This window comes from Typopeltis vanoorti, chromosome 9, assembly GCF_054136105.1.
Source record: "Typopeltis vanoorti isolate ZY-2024b chromosome 9, IOZ_Tvanoo_1.0, whole genome shotgun sequence".
Classification (NCBI taxonomy): Eukaryota; Metazoa; Arthropoda; class Arachnida; order Uropygi; family Thelyphonidae; genus Typopeltis; species Typopeltis vanoorti.
Window position 1 is genome coordinate 114,129,019 of NC_143557.1, and position 26,249 is coordinate 114,155,267.

General features: G+C 36.0%; 1 protein-coding gene across 3 annotated transcripts in view; it reads left to right on the forward strand.

The window, feature by feature from the left end:
* Positions 1-26,249, forward strand: part of LOC150103434 (lon protease homolog 2, peroxisomal-like) — a 641,828-nt gene that overhangs the window by 565,547 nt on the left and 50,032 nt on the right. For all 3 annotated transcript variants that reach the window (XM_090397545.1, XM_090397547.1, XM_090397544.1), the window contains exon 17: positions 4,300-4,503. In XM_090397545.1, the coding sequence (XP_090253671.1) occupies positions 4,300-4,503 (204 nt within the window). The remainder of the gene's footprint in view (positions 1-4,299; positions 4,504-26,249) is intronic.

The window sequence follows — 26,249 nt, forward strand, 5'->3', positions numbered from 1 at the left end:
GATTGGGTCTCTTCTTCCTCACTCGTTCTCTCAGCTTGGCCAGAACCTCAAGGTAATAATGTTGGTTAACTGTCTGATCCTCTGGTACCCATTCAACCATTACCATTCCATTGATATATATATATATATATATATATATATATATATATAAAAAAAACAATCAGCATTGCCTTCAGTTTTGATTTCTCATTCTTGCTTTTTTCATTCTCAGTGATGTGTGAGTTTTCCAGTGCATCGATTGTCTCTTTGTTTCTGGATCGTACTGCAAAATTTACATCTCATCACATGTGATTTCAACTTTTTCCAAAGTTGAAATCTGCATTGAAGGGCACCCATTTTCAGTCAGTGGATGAGGTAAAGGAGAAAACGGCAATGTTACTGAAGCAGATAACACCTGATGATTTGCAGCATTGCTTCCAACAATGGAAAATTTGTGTGCGACAGTGTATAGATAGAGGAGGGGAGTATGATGAAGGGGATAACAATTAAATTGTACAATTGTAATAATAAACCACATTTTTGCAATCAGTCTTGTTATTTAATAGCTACACCTTGTACACCGGGAAGAGACATAGGAGAGCGTATATCTTTAGAAGAGGGGAAATACATTGAGAGCTTATTAATAGGAACAAAAGTTGCTACTAAATCATATTTCTTCACAATTCTTGAAATAGGTTCTTAAATGCCAGAGATGTATGGCATTGGAACTCGACATATTGATTCCTTGTTGTTTGGTTAGGTTTGTAGGAGTCAAACAAATGTTATGTGGTCCTTTCTGAGGAGCCATTTAATTTCATATATTGTTTGATATTTGAGAGTTCTTCTTGTAAATGAGGGGAGTTGAACAATTAGTCTTAGCTCATCGAATTAAACACTTTATGATTCCTGTCTTTTGAGAAGGATGATGTGCAGATTGTTGAAGAATGTAACATCCAGTGAAAGTGGGTTTTTTATAAACTGATGTTAAATTACCTGATGGTGAGTGGATGAGAAGAATATCTAGAAATGATCATTTGTTGTCTCTTTCCCTCTGTTACCTTTACGGTGTCGAAGATTTCTATTCCTCATAACCTCAACTGTTATACAAGGATAAGGTGGTTGGCCCTATGCCTCCTGGTGTATCCTATGTCTGTAGAGGCATTATGTTCTCAAGGCTGGTTTGCAGGAGGATAAACCCCAGATAAATTGGGAAGAAAAACCTGCAGTCCCTGTCCAAGACTGGCTAACTTGGCTATGTCTGAGAAAGATTCTAAGCTCCTCACATTGGCAACTGGAATCGAACCTAGGACACTCCTTTCCCAGGCATATGGTTGCGAAGCCATAGCCACTCGCTAACTGCACAGATTGTGAATTTAAAACAAGGATGTAAAGTATTTATAGTAGCTAAAAACATTGGTGAGGTATTTGTATTGTGACATCTTTTTATTAAATTACTCTTTCTCTAAATCCAGAGTAATTTAACAAAAAGGTGGCACACCTTTTGGCAACTCCTATAGGTAAAGATGACCTCACCATTGCTTCTGCCTGGTATTTCCACTTTTGGGCCTGGCTCCCACTTAAAGAGACCTCAATAAAGGTCGAAACTAGTCTGGGTAGTGGCCCTTCTCATAATGCATAATATTATACATATCTGCAAGGAGATGTGTTTTGCATTGTGGGAGATACTGAGATAGGAGTGAATTTAGTCCACCTTTGCTACAAGTTGCCCGGTGTTGTACTACCTTACCCCAGTCCTGAAGATATTTTCAGGCGCAAACTTTGTTTGCTCACACTTGGATAAAGGATTAAACTCTAAATTTATTATAGTGTACAGATGAATTCATGATGCATTCTGGATATTTCATTCGCCAAAAGAAATTCTAGAACCAAGTAGAAGGAACTGTCATAGGAATCCCACTCTCCTCTGCTTTAGCCTTTTTTTTTTTTATTTTATTTAGAGCATTTAGAAGACATGCTTTCTTTTCAGCTATACACCCTCACCTTTCATTTTGGGTTAGATATATGGATGATATTTAATAAATAATACTTTTACCTTGTGTTTTCATGTATATATTATATAGAACCAGGGGGATAGTTCTTCATGCTATTTATGCCAAACGTGAACCCTGCCATCAGCAATCAGCATGGTGCAGCAGGAAATGGGCCTCATCACTCCAAACAACCTTCTTCCATTGCTGATGTTCCTTGGCCAATAAAAGGAGTTGTTTGAGATACCTGGCCATCGTTGTGGGTACCCTTGTTGGTCTCTGGCTGTGGAATCCCAGGTGAAACAAGGTATGGCACATGGTGTATGTGCACTGTTGCATGAGCTGTGGGACTGTTGTACATTGTTGCTGAGATAACAGCAACCTGACACTTGATGCTCACCTCTAGAATCAGCCACACATGGCGGACCAATGCGAGCCCTTCTGCTGGATGTCTGTTCCATGGTTAATCCAGTTCTGTACAGCCTTGATACAGTAGTACATGGGCCCCAACTATCTGTCCATGATCAAAATTGGCTTATGCTGCCATGTTTTCCCATTACTGTCAAACATTTATGATTACATACAGAGGATAGGCGTACCCATTTATAGTGGCTACACATGATGTATCATGTGGTACTTCATTATCGCACTGAATATGTAAATTTGGGGTGGGGGGATATTCCTAATGCAAAGCTAACTCAGTGTATAGTGTTCCTCTTATACTGATTAAATATAGTTTTTGGTCAGCAACATGTCATGTTTAAGTGTATCAGTAGTTTTGGTAAAGTCAAAATGTATATAAGGACAGCATACTTATTTTTATCGAGAGCTTTGTTTATGATGTCAGAAATATCGTCTAATAACACTGCGGTGCTCTTTGTTTTCAGGAAGCATATTGATATTGTGAGATGATTTGTACTTCTCTAACTAGTTCTGTGGTCTAGTGTATGTAATTTCTTCAAGAATTTTGGAGAAGACCTTTAGCTATACATCCATAGTTCTGTATGTCATTTCTTTTGCCGTTTGTAAATCAGTGTAATTATCACAGTTTTTTATTGGCATGGATTAACAGCAGTATCGAACATCGTGTTCAAAAGTCTCGAAGTTTGGGAGATATTTGTTTAAGGTATTTCAAAAGGTCTCTGTGAGTCTTATTTTGTCTATTTGATATTATGAAGTGGTCTTTGATTTTAGCTGTGAAAGACCACTCCTTCAGTTCCAGTTTGGTTATGGATGGAAAATACATGGTTTGCTGTTGACTTTGCATTGGTAATTTTATGTTATTGATTGTTGGAAGATTTTCTTTTTGTTGTGTGTAATATTGTTTGTGAAGGCATAGTTGAATGAGTCTGCTAGTTCCTCTTGGTTCATTTCCTGACTGAAGCTTTTTGTGATAAATCTTGTGGTGAAGTGTGTGGTTTATATTTACTTCATATTGGCTTTATATATTCTATGAATTTTGAAAGTAGTAATCTTTCCTCCCCACAATTTTTGGTTTTTAGTTTGTTTCTTGTGTTTTTGTATAATGTTTGTAGATGAGTGTTGTTGGGTGACTTTTTTTTTTTAGTCTTTTCCATAGATTTTTTTTTTTTTATAGTAATACTGTTTAGAATATCATTGTTTATTCATGTGCTACTGTTTCTTTTGTGATGGCTTTGTTGATTTTTTATGTTTCTGTGAATAGGTGTAGAAAGTTTTTGTATAAAGTTACTGGGTCTTATGCCTACTTCTTATGCCTACTTATTTTAAGTAGGCATTTCCGGTTTATGTTTAGTATAAGGTTGTCAGCAATGCTTTTTGATAGCAGAGTTGGAATCATCTGGTAGAGTTTTGCAGTGTGAAAGGGAAGAGAAGAAAGCATAGTGGAATGAATTTGAGATAAAATAGTGATCAGCAATTTTTGTGTGAATTACTGGTATACATTTTATGGATGGGAACCCATATGTTGATATGATCAATGTGTGATTGTTTTCTTTTCATGATGGAGAGTTGATGGTTGGGTTTATGTTGTACTAACTTAGTATATCAAGATATGTTAGTGATTGAAGAGGCCCAGTCAAGAGGTATCTGTTGTACAGTTGTTGATGCTGTTTAGCAGTCTTTCTAATCCATGAAGGAAGCTTATGAGGATTTTATCTAGGGATTGGTATATATGTATATTGTGTATTTGAAGGTGTTTTTCATCAGTTGTGATTTCCAAAATTAGTGTTTCTGCATATTCGAAATGTGTTTTTCTGTCGCTGTACTTTTTCTTATAATGTATATGTAATGTAATGTTGTGTACAATAATAATGTTATACCGATATATGTATATATTTATTTTTTTTTCTAGTATGACATATCAGTGGAAAAAGGTTTTGACTTAATAGAAAATAAAGATGTACATATTCACTTCCCAGCAGGGGCTGTTGGGAAAGATGGCCCTTCTGCCGGAGTTACTATTGTGACTGTTCTAGTATCGCTCTTTACTGGACGTCTGGTATGTTCAGATGTAGCAATGACTGGTGAAATTACTCTAAGAGGATTGGTTCTCCCAGTAAGTACAATTAGACATTTAAGTTGTTACAGTCTTTATTTGATGTTGACATTTTCATAATTTCATCTGTACATTACATACCGTACACCTGCGAATTCCATAATCAATTTAATTCATATAGATATTATTTTTGGAAAATTTTTCCTGTTACTCCTCTAAATTAATATTAATTTTTATGACTATTCTGCCTATTTTTCTTTAGTACCCTTTTTATGATGTTATTGGCTTTTTACTCAATTTTTAGGGCATTATTGATATTTTAAAGACATAGATACATGAAGGAAGGAATAATTTTGAACATAACCTTTGTAGGATGTTCTTGGTTGGCTTCTTTTGGATCAGCATCAGGCATATAGCAATAATCATTTATATACCACTGCTTGAAGTATGACAGAAAGGAGAGTGGTGGTGGAAATGTTGGGATAGAAAGATGTGGAAGAATTGCAGATAAAACAGAGGTATGCGAATTTAAAACATGGGTTTTACAGGTGAGCTGTAACTTTGGGAAGAAGGTGAAAGACAGAATATTTTTAGGGAAAGGAGAAGGCTAGAATATGATGAATCAAGATTAGAGGTGGGAGTAATGGGGGTGTGAGCTATTTTGACTGTGTGTCGTATTTGGAGCTCGTGGGAAAAGTTGAGACCTACCAAAAAATCGGTCATTCTAGCACAATTTATTAATGCATACAAGTTTTTGACAACACATAATTATCACAACACATAATTACCTCAACATAGAAATAAAGAAATTAATATGGATTTTTAGAAACCAAAATTACCCAACCCAGCTAATAACATATGCCAACCAAACAGTGAAAACCTGTCGAAACAATCCAATAACCAAAGCAAACTTCCCAATACCAAAAAAAAAATTATTAAACTGCCATACATCCAGAACACCTACAAAACCTAGAAATACATTTTTAAATACACTGACTAAAATTTGGGTACACCACAAACCAGAAATTGGCAACACTCCTAAAACCTACAAAATCTCACACATACAAAGAAATACTGGAACACCACAAGATAGTATACAAATTTCCTTGCCAACACAACTGTGTCATCACTTACACAGTTTCCACAATCAGATCTTTATGGAAAGACTACAGGAACACTTCTGTGACTGCAACATATCAATCCCAGAACATTTATGCAATAAGAAAAGTAGTAACCAAAGGAGAAACAAAATATAACATACAAGGAAAACGAAAATAGAAGTTTTTCATCATTTCCTTGGCATTAGCCAAAAAGGAAAACATTTATTTATAAACATTGAAATTGCTGGAAAAGTTATGAAGTGTGTGTGTGTGTGTGTGTGTGTGTGTGTGCACACGTGTGTGCGTGCGCACACACTCATGTTCATAGAAACTGCATCACCTGCGGTAACCATGTTTATCTGGTAATTAAATTTGAATGCCTACTTGAAAAGGGATAACACAATAATTGTCACAAATAATGAAGAGGATAATATAACTTTTTTATTTTTGATTAATATTTGGCTCTTTTTATACAAATATGACATAATTAGGAAATGACAACAAATTTGCATATATTTCAAAATGGAGTGGACAGTGATATTTTCACTGGAAAAACAAATACTGGTATCAAAATTTAGTTCATCTACACAGTTTTACTAACACTTAAAGCTGAAAATTCATTTTTTTGCTGTTTAATACTTTGTAGGTTCTCCTTGCCTTTATTACAGTTTGACATCAGTGAAGCATTGACAAATTCATTTTCCTGATGGATGCAAACTGTATTCATGGTTTTGTACCCTTATAATGGCTTCTTGGAGCTCCCAAAGTGTTTTTGGCTACTTGTGTGTTTCAGTCTCTATTTAGCACCACATATTCTCAATGGGATTGAGATCTGGGTTATTTCCTAGCCATGGTAGTCACTGACTTCAGTATTCATTGAGCCACTTATTAACCTGTAACAAAAATGAAAACTTTTTTAACTACTAAACTCAATTTGTATGGTAAATTTTTGGGTTATAATAGCATTACTTACATTTTTTGATCTATGACAAAGAACAGAATCATCCTGAAAGATGCAGTTCATCATTATGGTCGTCTCTGACAGTAGGCAGCATTTCTTCTTCAAAACTTTTCTGGTACACTTGTGCATTCACTGAACCTTTTGTGAAATGCAAACAAACCAACACCATGATATGATATGCAGCCCCAGATCATTTCACTATTGACACCATACAGTCAGGGTTGAATTTTTACCCTGATTATCTTAGAACTGTCTGTCTGCCATCGGCATGCTCTTTGCACATTTAGCCAAGCCAGTCTCATTTTTTGATTAATAAGGGCTTCTTGCTAGAGTGCCTGGCTATCAGTCTCTGTTGAGTGAGTCTTCTTCTGACAGTTACAGAGCTTGCCGCCAACTCCCATTTCAGTTCTCTGGATGATGCAGAATAATTTTTGAAGCAGAGCTGCTTTAGAACTCAATCTTGGCAGGATGTAGACAGTGGTACGGCTTGTACCACTGTCTAATGATGTAGACTTGAAAGTGTGGTACGGCTTCACTTTCAACAGCAGCTGTACCACAGTAAATTGACTACAGGACGCCCTTTTAGCTATTTCACAAGATGAATAGCCTTCTCTATTCAAAGCTTGAATCACACTTTTTCTGTGAGATGTTAACTTCACATAACTAGCTATAACAATCTCAGCATTTTCATGCTGAGATTGTTATAGAAAACTAGCTCTTTCTGTATATTTATAATGTAAAAAAAAATCTGATGCAATAGCAGCAACTGTTACATTATACAGAAACCCATGGGAATGATAGGCAGTGCAATACAATGAAATATCTAATGATAAACTAATGAAAATGCCTAAGCTTCAAATTTTCTAATTAATATAGCTTTGTTGGTGTTCTGAACATTAGATGCTTGTGAGTTGATCATATCTTGAATATATTGTGAAGTATTTGTATCTAAAGCTTGTTCAATAGCAGAAGATAAAGAAGCTTTAAGGAAGTACAAATGTGCTAAAATACATTTAGTATAAAAAATTATTTCATTTAAAAGCTCTTTAATTGCTATAATATATTATTTTAGGCTTTTTAATTGTTATAATATATTATTTTAGGCTTTTTTACTTTTGATGGTTTCTTTTAAGGAAATGAAATCTGCACTTCTTTTACTCCTCTTTTCAAACTCCATTCTTTACTCAATACACCTAAACTGAAACATGACAGCCTAAAGAATTCAGGAGTTTATCATCTTTGATATAACTGCAGTGTGCCCTGTCTTGGTCAGACAGAAATCCACCGAGTTGCATATTGCAGAACTAGAGTCAGCACACTATCTAATTATGTTCTTAATTCTGCTCACCCTAACGAAGAAGGTTCTATCATTCATCCAGTGATCTGGAACGAATCAGAAAACATTTTTAGATGTTACGATGAACTGGAGAGAAGAACTAGATAATCAACAGAAATTGTCCTCTATCTGGTTCATCTTAATAAGTAGCAACATATCTGATTTGTCACTCCTCTTCAGCTATTCAGCTTTGGCATTCACAAGATCATGTCCATGTGAATGTGCCCAACAATATTACGGCATCCAGAACCCCTTCAAATGTCAGCATTACCTTTGCAGTTAATTTATAGTTGTTGTTTCTCTTGTAATGTGTATTCTTGTATTTCTCTTTTCACATTATGCACTCGGTGAAGTCTTCTAAGAAGACAAAACTTAGTTGTGCATTTAAATAATAAATGGTGTTTTCTATTTTGGTATCTCTCAGCTTCCAGTTTTTAATTATATGTCATCATCATCATCAAATTCCTACCATGTACCATCAAGGGTTGTACAGGATATGATAACACTACATGAAAAATTTACATCGTTGCTAACTTCCTATCTACAATTTTCCTCCAAATCAGTCTGTTACTTGCCAAGACTCCAACATTATCAGATCTTATATTTTTATCATTTTATAATTTATAATTTTTATAATTTCTATCGATCTTATATTTCTAAGATTAAAGATTAAATCATGAGCTATCATATACAAGAGAGATAAACCAAGGGGTCCGACAGGGATGTCCCCTCTCAGCAACTCTTTATAATATCTACTTAAATGAAATAATAATAAAATGGAGTAAAAATTTACATCAAGGAATTAAACTTTCACCTACAGTTAACTTAAACACGCTCCTCTTTGCAGACGACCAAATAATAATTACAAATTCTGAAGATAACTTACAGAAAGCTATTTTAAATCTAAATGAGATATCCAAAGATTATGGTATGATAATATCAACAAGAACTAAAATAGTATTAGATAACAAGATCTTAGAACAGGTGAATTCATTTAACTACCTAGGATGTATGATCACATATGAAAATGAAAAAGATATAAACATAAAAATTGCAAAATATTTAAAAATAACAGGAGTAATTAACTCTATATTTAAACCAAACCTAGTTCAAAAACAAACCAGGCTAAAAGTATACAATACATTAGCCCTACCGGTCTTAATGTATGGAAGCAAAATCTGGACAATAAAACAAAAAGACAAACAAAGATTAACAACAGCAGAAATGAAGTTTATGAGAAAAACTGCAAAGTATACCCTATTTGATCACAAAAGAAACAAAGATATTATGAAAGAATTAAACCAAGAACCAGTAATTGAAAAAATTAAAAAATATAAACATAGATGGATGGAACACGTTCAAAGAATAAAAACAGAAAGATTACCAAAACAAGCCTTAAAGTACAAGCCATTAGGGAAAAGAAAAACAGGATGTCCTCTTAAACGATTCAACGATGACTTCTAAGGCCGGAACAGGCCATACTAGGCCTAAATCCTTGATACGTATGATGATGATATTTCTATCGTCTAAGGCACTTTGTACCGTATCAATCCACCTATATCTTGGTCTTCCTCTGGGTTGTTTTCCTGCCAACCTGAGATTAGCTCTGCTAATGTATTCCTGGATGTTGACAATGTCAAGTTCTTGACTAATATCCTCATTTTTAATATGATATTGCCATTGATGCCATCTGTTCACGCCTCTAATCTTTCTCAGGACTCTCATATCTGCAGTCTCTAGTCTTTGGTCAAGTGTTTTACTTCTGACCCAGCTCTCAGATCCATAAGTTAAAACTGGTTTGAACACTGACTTGTATACAGCTAATTTAGTGTTCTAATTAAGATATTGCATTGATGCCATCTGTTCACGCCTCTAATCTTTCTCAGGACTCTCATATCTGCAGTCTCTAGTCTTTGGTCAAGTGTTTTACTTCTGATCCAGCTCTCAGATCCATAAGTTAAAACTGGTTTGAACACTGACTTGTATACAGCTAATTTAGTGTTTCGACTAATTTCTCTCTTATTCCATATGAATTTATTCAATTGACTTCCTACCATACCAGCTTTATTGATTTTCTTGTCTACTTCCATATTTAATTTACGATCTTCACTAAAAATTGTGCCTAAGTAGTTGAAATGTTTTACTTGTTCCACAAGTTCTCCATTCACAGCGCAGTTGACATTTTCAACAATTCTGCATATTTTCATTGTCTTTGTCTTTTTATTGCTGACCTTCATACCATATCTATAACAACAGTTATTCAATTTAGTCAAGGAATCTTGCAGACTTGTAGCAGATTTATTTAGAAGTATAACATCGGGTGCATAAAGCAAAGAGCTGACATTAACATCTCCAATTTGATATCATGTTTGATACCACTTTCCTTCATAATGTGATCCATATAGATAACATATGAATAACAGCGGTAATAATGTACATCCTTGTCTCACACCAGATTTAACATTAAATCATTTTCCTGTACTTCCTTCAATTCTAACTGGTGACTTACAACTCAAATAAAGACTAAGTATTGCTTGATATAATGCCCCATTGACACCATATAACTGCAGCATATTGAATAGCTTTTCTCTTGGCACCTTGTCATATGCCTTTTCCAGATCAACAAAACTTAAATACAGATCTTTGTTATCTCTTCTTCTTCTTCTTCTACGCGTTATTCCCGCTTCCTATGCAAGGTCCGCGTGTTACTTGAGATGCGACTTCTTGTTAGTACTACTCCCAACCGACCCGTCGCCTAGTCTGTCGCTGGGGAGGGGGTATTTTATTGACTGTAGAGGCATATGTTCACGGGACCGGTTTGCCTGTTTGCGGGATGAAAAACGCCAGATAAACTGGCGGAAAAAACCCTACTGACCGCGCCCAAGACCGGCTAACTTGGCTATACCTGAGGAAGATCCTCAAATTCCTCACGTCTACAACGGGAATCGAACCTGGGACACTCCTTCCCCAGGCATATGGTTACGATGTGCAAAGCCACTAGGCTAACCGCGCGGTCAAATACAGATCTTTGTTATATTCCCATGATTTCTCAACTATTTGTCATAAAGTGAAAATTTGATCCTGACAGCCTCTATTTGGCCTGAATCCAGCTTGTTCTTCACCAAGCTTTTTTTCCACAATTCTTCTCAACCATTTCTCAATTATACTTGCATAAATCTTTCCAGGAACACTCAGTAGGGAAATACCTCTATAATTCTTACATTCAGTTTTATGTCCCTTTTTATATATGGATACTATGAGAGCTCTACTCCAATCATCTGGAATTCGTCCCTCTGTCCAGGCCTTCTGAACTATGCAGTGCAGCCACTGTAAGACTTTTATTCCACCATACTTCAGCATTTCTGGTCAAATTTCATTTACTTCTACTACCTTTCCACATTTCAAGCCTTTGGTGGATTTTCTACTTCAAGTATGGATATGTATTCCTGACTGTAATCCTGTTAAGTGGTTTTTACCACTGCTATCACTGCTTGTTTCATTTAGCAATTTTTCGAAGTAATTACTCTATACTTTAAGGATATCTTTTTCTCCCATTTTCATGTCACCTTTATCATCTGTAATTCCTTTTACAGCGCTCTTTCCTCCATTTCTAAGCTTCTTCAACAACCTCCAGAATATTTTGCCATGTTCTTGATATTTATTTTCCATGTTCTTGCCAAAGTCTTCCCATGACTTTTGTTAGCTAGTTTTACACAGTGTTTAGCTTTTTTACATTTGTTTCTGTATTCTCTAACAGCACAGGCTGACTTATTTGCCAGGAACTTTTTATATGCTTTCTTCTTTTCCTTCACTGCTTCTTTAACTTCCTGTGTCCACCATGGAGTTCTGATTTTTCTATCCTTTCAGACAACCTCACTGCTTGCTCTCTGGCTGAATCAGTCTGTGTTTTCTTTAGGGCTTTCCACTGAATCTCCAAGGTTTGGTTCCTGTTCTCAAACTCTTTTATTTTTTCTTCAATAATCTTTGTGTGTTTTAGTCTACAGTTCACATCTGAGAGCTGCTCAACTTTTATTCGCTTTAAAACTTTCTTACATGTTATTCTTTTCAATATGAAATTCAATTTTATTCTGCTCAAGACTAAATAGTGGTCGCTTCCAATTTCAAATCCTCTCTACACTCTAGTGTCCTGCAACAGGGAGAAAACATCACTATCAACAATAACATATCAATGAAACTTTTCTTATTCCTTGCCTCTTCTCTCCATGTGAATTGGTGCACATTTTTATGTTGGAAGATGGTGTTAGTAATAACCAGTCCATGTCCTGAGCAGAAATCCAACAGATATTTGCCATTGTTATTAGCTTTGCTCTTTTCTCCAAATTTTCCCAAAATATTTTTGTATGTTTGACAATCATTTCCTACTCTGCTATTTAGATCCCCAACAAGGACTAACTTTTCCTTTTTCATTGTGTCAGTTTCTTTCTCTAAAGCCTCAAAAATTCTTCCACTTCTGCCTTAGTAGAATCTTCTGTCAGACAATAGGCACAAATAAGTCTCATTGTCCAGTTTCCCATTCTGATAATTGCCCACATCACTCTACTTGAGATTGCCTGCCATTCAAGAAGATTAGCCTCATATTTAGTGTTGAATACTATGGCTACTCCTTTTCCTTGATTGTCATTGCCTGAATATAACATTTTGTATTTATTGCTCAGAAAGATCCCACCAGTTTTTGTCTTTTTTGTTTCAGTCACCCCTATTATGTCAATCTGGTACTTATCTAATTACTCAGCTATCTCCATTTCTTTGCCATTCAGGCTTCTTATGTTGAATTGCCAGCTCATCCTCGTTTGTTCAGTATCCAGATACCCAACAGGGCGCACCACGAGAAGGCGAGGATTGGACATTAGGTTAGAAGCCCTGGTTGGTTCTCCACATTCCTTTGAAGGCTATGTGTAGGTCTCCTCTCAGTTATAGAGCTTTGACCCTTATGTACCCCTTAATTATATGTATATGTGTGTATTTTATAAAAGCTATTTTGTTACTTTTGATCTTCATGGCATCTAATATTAGGCAGACTGTTCAAATAGAGTAGTTGTTCCAGTTACTTTACTTCTACTATGTGCCTTTGTTTTACTCCTTATTATATTATAAAGTATCCAGAAGGAAATCATAAAATGGTCACCTGAGTCATTCCTTATGTTTGCTTCCATAGTGCAGTTGGAGGAACAACAGATCATTGCGTGCTTTGACTGAAAAATACCTGAGTTCAATTCTTGTTGCAATGAGAGGAATCTTTATTCGAGCTTCTTTCAGTTGAATATTAGTTAGCTAATCTCATATGAAGGTATGAGATCAGGTTTTTCCCTTCCAGTAACATGGGTTGTTAATTCTACATACAGGCATGTCAGTACAATTTATAGATTAAGTGCTGTTCATGGACAGTAAATGGGTTAACATGGAGATGGTGATAGTAGCATTATGTATAAACAGTATTATGAAGTGTTGATGGTGGTTGTGTGTAATAGTGACCTCCTTCAATGAGCCCTTGGATTCTTTGGAAGTATTACATAATTAATAATAATAAATAATTAATAATATAATATTCTTGTATACAGCTATAGACTAATTCATACTTTCTGTGGTAATTTTCAAATAATGGCCTTTCTCATGTTTTGTTGAAAATAGTGATGTTCATATATTCTACATATGACTAGCCTAGGTTGGAAGACTAGAATAACTGATGTTGAGGGATGGGGGAAGGAAGACATTTAAACTGCATGCAGTACTATACATTTTACTTGGGTAGTAATTGCAGGAAAATTAACAGCAGTGAAAGATATTCATTATTTTGTTATAATTACTATATTTGAAAAAGATATAATGGTATATTTTTTGTGTTGTTATAGTAACACAGCATTTTTGATGATATTGTTATACTTTTTTAATAAATGCTGTTTACCATGTGTGTCATGTCTCTTTATAAAAATAATAAATTACTTGCATATTAAATGTAATAATTTCATAATTTATTTGATAATTCTTGGTTACCCACCAAGAGTTACCAATAATTGTCATTTGTTTATAATATTTTATTATTATTATTAAGAGAGACCTCCAGGGAGTCAGAGACGCATTGAGGGAGGCCACATACAACACACACACACACACACACACACACACTAGCTATCATACTTATTCTTGAATTTATTCACACTGCTTGCACTCACAACATCCAATGGCAATCCATTCCAATCACACACACACTATGAGAGAAAAATCTAGTCCTCACCCTCTTCTTAGCAGCCTTCATTCTCAGCTTCCAAGGATGCCTTCTCGTCCTTCCCCTTCCTTTTTACCTCTTCTATCCTCACGAAACATATCATACCCTTCCATCTCTGTTCCTGTCAGGATGTCGTCCTCATCTAACCATGTCTCACTTATTCCGACAATCTTTGGGTGAACAGACGCAATTAGTGCATTCATTTCATCCGCCTTGTTTTGTTATACCTCTAGCATTGGTATACAAACATGACAGCTCATTTCTGGATCTACAGCTAGTTCCACTGATACCACTCACTCGATGTGATCTCTCCATGCTGAACTGGGGCCATTTCCCTTTCTGCTTCTTCATTTTAGAACCCTTTTCAATTTCAGCGGTTTCCTCTTGATCCCTGGTCATCCCTTTTCTTTCCTGCCTACACATGCTCTCACCTCCTCTTGAAGCATCCACCTTTCTCACACTGTGTACCCCTGTCCACCCTGAGCCTCCCCATTTCCCTACTCCTCTTGCACACCCATTCTCTCATTTTCTATATTCATACCACTCACTTCCCCATTCATTTCCACTTCTTCAATCTCTCCTGTCTTACTCTTCTGCTCTTCCACATCACTCCCCGCTCGATCTGATTTTTTCTCTCTATTCACTTCTCTACCTTCCAGCAGCAGTCTCTCCAAGCGACTCACATCATAACCACTCAAATGCAGTCCATCACCCCCATACAGCTCACTTCGTCCCTCAAACTCATTCCACACATTAACAAACTGTACTCCCATCTCCTCACACATTTCAGCCAGAATATCATTCATAATCCATGCTCTCTGCCTCATTTCACCATAATCGTACCTAGGCAACACACTGACTACCCTTTCTGTCACACTGTTCTCTTTTTTTAACTTTCCAAGCAGCCTCCTGACATTCATTCTGACATGCTCTTTGTTCTCTCTCAAATCATTTGTACCAATTAATACAATTAACTCTTTTGCTCGCTCCCGCCTCATATCCAATGCCTCAATCACTCTACTCATTTTACCGCCTGGAAAACATATCTTGTGCATTTTATCCTCTAGCACACCTTTAATAATGGAGTCGCCATACAACGCCACTCGCTCATCTTTCGTTAACTCTTTCATGCCATCATGAATTATTTTAATAGTTTTGACCTGAATTCTCTTAATTTCATTCCGCATCCATTTCATTTGTTGCCTCATCCAATCCAATTCACTTTCCGAATCTCGCGACAGATTCTCACTATCATTAAATCTTTCTAACTCTCGATCCCCTTCTTCTCACTTTCCCTCTCATTCATCCTTCTTTGTTTCCGTACTTTCGGTCCAACATACGTCCAACTTTCACTATCATTCTTCTCTCTTTCACTCTCATTTATCTATCTTTGTTTCCGTACTTTCGGACTAACATGCGTCCAACTTTCGCTATCATTCTTCTCACTTTTACTCTCATTCATCTTTCTTTGTTTCGGTACTTTCAGTCCAACATGCATCCAACTTTCGCCATCATTCATTCTCTTTTCGCTATCATTTATTCTTTCGATTTTTTTCACTTGCGATTTCTGCGTCACGCCATTTCTACTTTCATTCGTTCTCTCAATTTTGTTTCTTTCCGCCACTCTCGCCTCACTTTCGTCAATTTTAACATTCGTTACGGTTTTCAAATCGCTCTTTTTATTTTTTCCTGATTTTTTTACATTTTTTCGCCTCTCTTCTCATCATCCTTCTCTTTCAAACGTGCACTCACGACACAATCGTTACTAACACTTTCTGTCATCAATTTCATCATAGCCCTTCTTCTTAATTTATTCATATCATATTTATGTAATATACTTACAATTTTAACTGTCTCACTCTTAACTCTTGCTTCTTCCACCTACCTTTTCATATCCTCTTTCATAATAAACTTATCATTAGTTTAGTTGTTCATACCTACTAGAATTAATGATTTTTGCTTTGATTTTCTGTCAGTAGCATGTACTATATTTTTAATTTTTGCTAAGGGAAAACTCGAAGCTATAGCCTTCTCATCAATGGCATGTTTTATAATAAGTTGCCATACCAAATAATATTCTTCTTTTTACAATTATCTTTACTTACCTAATTTTCATTACACACTAACTTACCTCTTTCTGTGCTTCGTTGTTTTCTATTCCCACATCATCTGTTCTAATAATCTGCTTTAACCTTGTGATTCTAGAAGTTAAATTATTTTCAGTATTGTCTTTAGTGGGAAGTCTTCTTGTTCTCTACTTTTGTTTTTCTTAGCATTCCATTTCTTGTGTGTTTTTGGCACCATTTCACAGATGTATTTAATATCACAATACCACAATAAAAATGTTATAAAAACACTTATGAATGCTCTAAAAACGATGAAAATCTTCTACTCTAGTATACTAAAAACAGTAATTTTCTAAGGGAAAAAAACACGATAAAACAGATAAAAATTACCAATTTTTCTAGTGCTAAATACACTGACCACTCACAATGCAGCCTTGAACCCAAAAATCAATTTCCTATTACTATTATTATTACATGACACCTCCAAGGAATGTAAGGACTAATTGCAGTTGGACAGAATCAGATTCCACAAATAGAAAAAAATAACTATTCTTCACTTTAAAAAAATGAAATAAAATTAAGAATGTCAGAAGTCATAGAAATAAAAATGCATTACAACACTGTAAATTTTCATTGCCCCTACATTGTATTCTACAATTTGGCAGCTCCCTAATGAAAAATCTTCCACCACTCAAATGCTTTTGGATCGTTGACATAACACTGACCTGCAGAGATAAAAGGGTTATCATTCCATTGTATAAGTCTGATCAGACTACACTTAGACTATTGTTCTCAGATTTGGTCCCTAGGATTTGAAAGGGATAAATTAACTGTGGAAAGGATACAAAGACGGATGACAAAAATGGTTTCAGGACTGTACAAGGATAGTTATGAGGATCGGCTGAGGGAATGTGGACTGCAGAGTTTGGTGGATAGAAGAAGGAGAGGTGATATGATTGAGACTTTTAAACTGTTGAGAGGTGGTGACAGGGTTGACACTGGGGAGTTCTTTCACTTGGTTGAACAGCGGGAAGGAATGATGACAAAAGGCCATCCCTAGAAGTTACGAAAGGAAACTGTGGGCAAGAGGGTGAGGAGTGGTTTCTTTGCGTGGAGGGTGGTTGAACCATGGAATGCATTGCCTGATGGAGTGGTGAGAGTGAGAACGGTCAATGAGTTTAAGGAGTGGTATGATAGACTTTGTGTTTCTTAAGGGGGACCTCCCCTCGATGAATCTTGACAGACTTTATGTTCTTAGGAAGGACCTCCCACGATGAGTCTTTTGACTCCATGGAGGATTGAATAATAATAATAATAATAATATTACATAACATGCACTACAACATTTTATTTCTTTGTTTTGATGATGGCTATCCCAAAACAGCTTTACTTCATCCGGTAAATGAATTTCATCTTCAATCATATTTTTATATTTTCAGTCCTGAGGGTTTTAGATTAGTCCTTTTTTCCTACTTCACTGTTTTTAAATTTCAGATTTTAGGCTTTTAATGTATTTTGACTTTAAATCTTTTCAGGTTATATGTTGCTGTTTATTACATCATTCATTACTGAATTTATGTTCATATTGTATCTTTTAATCATATTTTTATGCTTTTAGATTCTCTTACTTATATTTCAGGTTTTCAGATTTTTTTTAAGCTCCAATGGAATTCTGTCTCACTTTTAAACTTATCATTGAATATACAAGGGGTGTTCAAAAAAAGACTGAACTTTTTAAATAGCATGCCAACCGCACAGAGTGCACCTAGTGGCAGGTTTTGACTCGTTCTGCTATGGACATTAGTTGTCAAGTTACATCTGCTGAAGTGAGTACGTGCATAAGATGTTCATCGGATTAGTGACAAAGTGACAATGAAGAACAACGTGTGTGTATGAAATTTTGTTGCAAACTTGGTAAAAATTTTACAGAGACATTTCAGTTGCTTAACCAAGCACACAGGGAGGACTTTATGAGCTGAACGCAGTGCTATGAGTGGTTTAAGCATCATTCGATGAGTCAGTCAAAGATCAAGATGATGTTGGTTGTGTTTTTTGATTGGAAAGGCATTGTCCATTATGAATTTGTACCATGTAGTAAACAAAGAGTTGTACCAGGAAGTTTTAGCATGTTTGAGGGGATGCTGTGCACAGGAAGAGGCCTGAATTGTGGGAAAAACTAGACTTGGATGTTGCACTAGGACAATGTGCCGGCTCATGCGTTGCTCCTCATCCGCAGTTATATGACAAAACATCAGATATCTTGTGCCCCCATCCACTCTATTCTCTGGACTTAGCTCCAGCAGACTTTTTCCTGTTTCCCAAACTTAAAACCACTTTGAAAGGACTCCATTTCCAAACCATAGAGGAGATTCAGGAAAATGCAATAAGAGAACTTTGCACCATCACAGAAGGTGTGTTTCAGGAAGCATTCCAGCAATAGAAGAAACGTTGGGAATGGTGTATCGCCAGTAGAGGGGGACTACTTTGTAGGGGACAGTGCTTAAAATGTTGCAAAACGAGCAATAAAGTCTTTATAGCAAAAGTTCGGTCTTTTTTTGAACACTCCTTGTATTCATTCATCACATCCACGTTTACAATTTTGACTTCAACTTCTAAAGATAGTAATTGCTAAATACAGCAAAGGTAGGCAATAATACTGATACATGATCACTTCATTAATATATTTTAGTACTTTCCTAATTAAATAGAGTTGCAGACAGAAAACATGCTCTTATCCAAGGGTGATCTGTAAAAATAAAACATTGCATATCTCTTTATAACTAAGCCATGGAATATCAAGAAAATCCAAGTAAAGATGATAGAGAAGAAAGACGATCACTTTTTTCTATGATAATGTGGACCTGAAAAAAGTTATATTTTAAGTTATATTAATTTTGCTTCATAGAAAAAACAAATCACAGGTTCTTAAACTTTTTTTTATCTGCAATTACTTTTCATAAGACAAAATTATTAGTGGCCCCTTGCAGTACTGGTTAAGTTAGGTTTTTTAATACTCTAATATCACTTTTTTTGAGCAGTAAAATTTTAAACAAAATGCAAAATAGAAATTATGAACATATTGCAAAAAAACTTTATATTTTTTCTATTATTCATATTACAGTACAGTTTTTGCCCACCCTTTTCAACCCATGGAAGCTTAGTTTATCTTAGTTAATTATACAAATGATTATTGAAATTGTGTTTATGGAATCTTGCTTGACAGTGTTTATTTCTGCAATAAACTAAACAAATATGGGATGAAAGATTGCAGTGTATAATAATTACAATAATTCTAAATAATTTGCATTTATCAATGCGTGTTGCAGCCCGCTGTTTAAGCACTGGTGATCTAAATAATGTATTTCTTAATATTTCTTTGGAAAATGATATTTTCTAATATTATAGCCTTAAATTGAACCAAATAAAAATATTACTATCTTATTAATATCTAATAACAAGAAATATGAACATTTCTTGTAATATCTGTAGTGAAATCTGTTGTGAAACTATAAACATACACAGTAATGCAACTTTTTGGCTAGCACAGAGTGATTATCCTGTCATAGTTCTGGATTTTAGCAATTTTAGAAAACGAAATAACCTTATCTTATCCTGTTATATTTCTGGTCCAGGGTTTAATTAGTGAATGTTCTTCTTCTTCTCTTCCATCTAAGACGAGTTGAGTCTTCTCTTGAGCAGGATCTTCCAGTCTTCTCTATTCCTTGCTGTTCAAAAAAGTTCCTTATATGTTCTGCATCCCAAGATGTTCTTTATTAATTTCAGCCAGGTAATTTTGGTCTTCTGAGTCTTCTTTTTTCAGTTGGAAAAGTATTGATTAGGACGTTAGGAAGTCTGTCTGCGTCCATGCATACAGTGTGGCCAAACCATTTCAGTTGTTGTTTTCTAATTTTTTCTATTATTGTCTTTTTATACAATAATTCTTGTCTGACTCTGCTGTTTTGTTTTCTTTTCTATCCAACTTGTTCTATTTATTTTTCTTAAGCATTTCATTTCATTTCAAATGCCTGCAGTTTTTTCTTCTCTCTTTTCTTAACTGTCCACGCTTCTGCTCCATAGATGACTGTTGGTATAATTATTGATTTATATAATTTGATTTTAGCTTGCTTAGATATCTTGTTTGTTTTCCAGATTTTCTGTAGTTTTCCCATGGTGGCCCATCCTATCACTATTCTGTGTTTGATTGTTTTGAGTTCATCTATTGTTTCTGTTAGTTTTGATCCAAGATATGAAGTTGTCTACTTGTTCTATTTGTTCTCCATTAGGGGAACTGAGATGGTAGTTCTGTTCCTCCCTATTTTCATAACTTTTGTCTTTTGTATATTTATTGTTTTGTTATATATATTACAAGTTCATTTAGCTTGTTTATCAACCTTTGTAGTTCATTTGGGGTTCTTGCAATAAGGATGAGATCATCTGCATCTTTGATATTATTTATGTTTAAACCATTGACATTGATTCCAGGCTCATTGCCTATTGCCTGGAATCTTTACAACTTCATCTAGATATATGTTGAATTGTCATGGGAATAATGGGCATCCTTGCATTACTCCTTTTTGGATCTCTATGGGTTCTGTTGTGAGTGTGTCCTTTTTAATTATTACATTTGTCTTAGAGTAATATTTTATCCGAAACTGTATTATAGTAAGTATAATTTCTGGGAAATTCCCATGCTACTCCTCTAAAACACTATTAATATAATTAACGGCTATTTTAGCCTGTTTTTGTTTAGGAGTGTCCCTTGTATTTAATACATTGGCTAACATAACTCAAAAGGGGTATGTATATATTTTAGGGCATTACGGGCGAGTGTAAAAGGCAATTATGGCAGAATAAAAAATGTGGAAAAATTATGTACATACGTTGACTTTGGTTTAAAGATGCCTTCTAAATCCAAGCTCTTGTTGAAAGGGGGGGGGGAAGAGAGGGAAAGAACATGGGGATGTACTTGAGACACGGGAAATAAGTTTGGGAACCCGGGTTACTATTAATGATATATATATAAATATATATATATACAGGGTGTTCGGGATAAATTTGACAGTTTCGTAAGGAAAAAGAAAATCTTCTTTGTATCTATTAAATTTAATGAATTGACAAAAAAACATTACAGGCAGAGTTAATTACAATACTATCAACAAGATTTACTCAAAATAACCACCATTAGCATCGATCACAGCTTCAATTCTGCTTCGGAACCTCGAACAAGCTGATGCTACAGTCTCCCTGGGAAGGGCCCCAAAAACTGTTTTAATTTTATCCATTAACTGGGCTTTTGTATTACTGGAAGTGCGATTGGTGTCTTTTTCAACTGCGCCCCATACAAAATAATCCATGGGGTTAAGGTCTGGGGAGTTTGGAGGCCAAACATTTGGACTGGTGAAGTCGTAGAAATTTTCAGACAACCATTTTTGACTTTTCCCAGAGGTGTGGCAAGGGACCGAATCCTGCTGCCATACATACGGCCTACCATTGGCTACCCTTGTTATCCAGGGCTTGACTACAGTTAGCAACTCCACGAACAAAGCCCGAATTCCAATGCCAGGGTTCTTCAACACCTGTTCCTGCAGATTTGCGAGGAATTCTGCTGTACGAACGCAATCAGATCGTCTGCTAGGGATCTTTCTTCTTGCTACATCCTCGTAGTCACCATTGCAAGTCTCTAGTTCATGCCTGATTGTTTTTACTGTATTCAGGGAGCATTGGGCAGCAGTCGTAATATCCTTATTTTGATGGCGGGCACGAATCATCATGATACAAGTTATTCTCTTCCATGATTCAGGTGGGTTCCAGCTATCCATCCTTTCTGACATCTTGTATATGAATGATGAAGGGTCCAAACTTTTAAATGAAGAGAAGTGTGTGTTAATACATGTAACTTACGGAAAAATATAATTAATTATAAATATGTCAAATTTATCCCGAACACCCTGTATATTATTTTGTTGTGGGGAGAGGGGGGGGAAAGAAAGGGAAGGGTATCCTTATGTGGAAACTGGGGCAAGGGTTTACGGGGTGTGGACCATTTCGGTCATCGTCGGAATTTTGTGGGAATGACTGTAGGGCTATGTCAAGGCTGTAAGATGTATCTGCCAAATTTGGGCATTTGTTGTCGCAAAATGGCCAGAGGCATGGCTTAATTTGTAAGTTTTGGAACGTCCAACATTCGGAAATTAGGTAGGGGCGGTGGACGTTGATAGAATTACCATCGCATTTTATGGCAATAGTTTCGGATATTCTAAGCATCGTTTCATTTTCTTGTTTGTCAATGATTATGGCTTTGTCAATTTGGGGAATGTGTTTTAGTTCAAGGGCGTGAGCTGCAATTTCAGTCTTCCCTGTATTCTGTGGTTTGTTTTTCTTTTTGATGTTGCGATGTTTCTTCATGTTCAGATATTCTGGAATGGGAATATTGCAATCCCTGAAGTGCTCTTGTAGTCTGGTCCATAATGACCTAATTGTAGAACCCGTGTAGGTGACGTCACAGTCTTTTTGACAGGGAAATTTGTAGACTACGTTGTGGTGTTCGAATAATTCTTTATGAGTGAGAGATTTAGTAGGTTTTAGGAGAGTTCCTAATTTATGGTTTGTGGTGAATACTAGCTTATAGTCCGTGTTTTTGAAAATGTATTTGTAAGCCTTGTATGTGTTTTGGATGTATGGCAATTTGATGACCATACATGTCGGGAAGTCTGCTTTTGTTGTATTATTGTTAAGACGGCATTTTGCTGTAAAGTTCGCGTAATTTATTAGATGCGTGGGGTAGTTGCGATTTTTGAAAACCTGTGTTAAATATTTGAGTTCAGTGTTGAGAAAATTGCTGTTGGTGGAGAATTTGTAAGCATTGATAAATTGTGATAGGATGACAGATTTTTTAACGGAATAAGGGTGGTATGAATTGAAATGGAGGTATTTTCCGACATGTGTGGGCTTGTGAAATATCTTCGTGGCAATTCTGTTATGGCTTCTGATTAATGTAAGATTTAAGAAATTGATGGATTTGTTCTGTTCTGTTTCCATGGTGAATTGTAGTCTGTTGCTAAAATCGTTGAGGGATGTTTGTAAGGCGGAGATGCGTGAGGGTTTGCCAATGCATAGAAACTTTAGACATCGTACACACACTACTCTCCGAGGACCACACCCTACACACACGCACAAAATTAACACCAAATGACATCATTAGTTTGATTAAACTCACAATATCCGCCAACTTCTTTAAATTCAACAACTCCTTATATGTTCAAATTTTCGGTCTCCCAATGGGCCAAAACATCAGTGGACAATTAGCGGAGTTATTCCTGGCGCACATTGAATCACTTCTACTCCACCCTCCCCCCCCGCATCACCTTCTATGGCAGATACGTAGACGATATTCTATGCATTGGCAAACCCTCACACATCTCCGCCTTACAAACATCCCTCAACGATTTTAGCAACAGACTACAATTCACCATGGAAACAGAACAGAACAAATCCATCAATTTCTTAAATCTTACATTAATCAGAAGCCATTACAGAATTGCCACGAAGATATTTCACAAGCCCACACGTGTCGGAAACTACCTCCATTTCAATTCATACCAATATTCCGTTAAAAAATCTGTCATCCTATCACAATTTATCAATGCTTACAAATTCTCCACCAACAGCAATTTTCTCAACACTGAACTCAAATATTTAACACAGGTTTTCAAAAATTGCAACTATCCCATGCATCTAATAAATTACGCGAACTTTACGGCAAAATGCCGTCTTAACAATAATACAACAAAAGCAGACTTCCCGACACGTATGGTCATCAAATTGCCATACATCCAAAACACATACAAGGCTTACAAATACATTTTCAAAAACACGGACTATAAGCTAGTATTCACCACAAACCATAAATTAGGAACTCTCCTAAAACCTATTAAATCTCTCACTCATAAAGAATTATTCGAACACCACAACGTAGTCTACAAATTTCCCTGTCAAAAAGACTGTGACGTCACCTACACGGGCTCTACAATTAGGTCGTCATGGACTAGACTACAAGAGCACTTCAGGGATTGCAATATTCCCATTCCAGAATATCTGAACATGAAGAAACATCGCAACATCAAAAAGAAAAACAAACCACAGAATACAGGGAAGACTGAAATTGCAGCTCATGCCCTTGAACTAAAACACATTCTCCAAATTGACAAAGCCATAATCATTGACAAACAAGAAAACGAAACGATGCTTAGAATATCCGAAACTATTGCCATAAAATGCGATGGTAATTCTATCAACGTCCACCGCCCCTACCTAATTTCCGAATGTTGGACGTTCCAAAACTTACAAATTAAGCCACGCCTCCGGCCATTTTGCGACAACAAATGCCCAAATTTGGCAGATACATCTTACAGCCTTGACATAGCCCTACAGTCATTCCCACAAAGTTCCGACGATGGTCAGACGATGACCGAAACGGTCCACACCCCGTAAACCCTTGCCCCAGTTTCCACATAAGGATACCCTTCCCTTTCTTTCCTCCCCCCCTCTCCCCACAACAAAATAATATATATATATATTTATATATATATTATTAATAGTAACCCGGGTTCCCAAACTTATTTCCCGTGTCTCAAGTACATCCCCATGTTCTTTCCCTCTCTTCCCCCCCCCCTTTCAACAAGAGCTTGGATTTAAAAGGCATCTTTAAACCAAAGTCAAGGTATGTACATAATTTTTCCACATTTTTTATTCTGCATAATTGCCTTTTACACTCGCCCGTAATGCCCTAAAATATATACATACCCCTTTTGAGTTATGTTAGCCAATGTATTAAATACAAGGGACACTCCTAAACAAAAACAGGCTAAAATAGCCGTTAATTATATTAAAACTGTATTATATATTTGTCTGTTGCTTTTTCTAGTAGAACTTTAAGAAGAATTTCTCTGTTGATACTATCGAAAGCTTGTTTAAAGTCCACAAAACAATAATATAGTTCTTTATGGTCTTCCCAGCTGAGCTCTGCTAGTTGGTGCAATGTGAAAATCTGGTCTATTGTTGAATAGTTTCTTCAGAAACCAGCTTGTTTTATGCCTATCATTTCTTCATAGATGTTTTTTAATCTATTTTGTATAATTCTTACGAATATTTTATAGGTGTGGGAGAGTAAATTGATTGGGCTGTAATTTCTGCAGTCTCTTTTCTCTTCTTTCTTGTATATTGAGATGATCTTTCCAGTTCTCCAGTCATCTGGGATCTCTCCTGTTTGTAGTATTTTATTGAATATCTATCCCAATGGCTTTAACAGGCCTTTAAGGCCCACAACCTTCCAAGCATGCTTGGATTTCGTAACCGAAATACGAGGATAGAATGGTCACTCCTATGCCTCAAGGTATTCTTGGCTGTATCCCTGTGTGTTCACGGGGCCAGTTTGCCTGCTTGTGGGATGAAAAACACCAGATAAACTGGCAGAAAAAACCCTACTGCCCGCACCCAAGACTGGCTAACTTGGCTTTGACTGAGGAAGATCCTTCAGCTCCTCACATCTCCGATGGGAATCGAACCTAGGACACTCCTTCCCCAGGCATATGGTTGCGAAATGCAAAGCTACTAGGCTAACTGCGCTGACATTTTATTGAATAGGGTTGTTAAATATTCTATTGATGTGCTGCCTCCATATGACTACAGTTCAGGATAGTATCAATGCCTGGTGCTTTATTGTTTTTCATCTGTTTTATTGTGTATCTAACTTCTTCTTGTAAAATTTTTGGGTGGTCGTTATTTTCTTCTATTGTTGGCATTGTAGTTTCTTTCACCAAGAAAGTAGACTTTCTTGGTGAAAGTCAGTCTTAAAATGGTTTGATCAGATTTTTCTTATATCTTCAATATTCCCGGTTTCAGTCATCTGCTTGTTTATCATTGTTACTGCTTGAGCTGAGAACTGTAATTTCTCTTATAGTATCATGGAAGACTTTTAGGTTGTTTTGTTGGTATGTTTCTTGGCATTTCTTAGCTTTTTCTTCTAACCATTTTTCTTTGGCTTTTATGCAGAGGTTATCAACTTTATTTTTTAGTGCTCTGTATTTTTCTCTATTCTCTT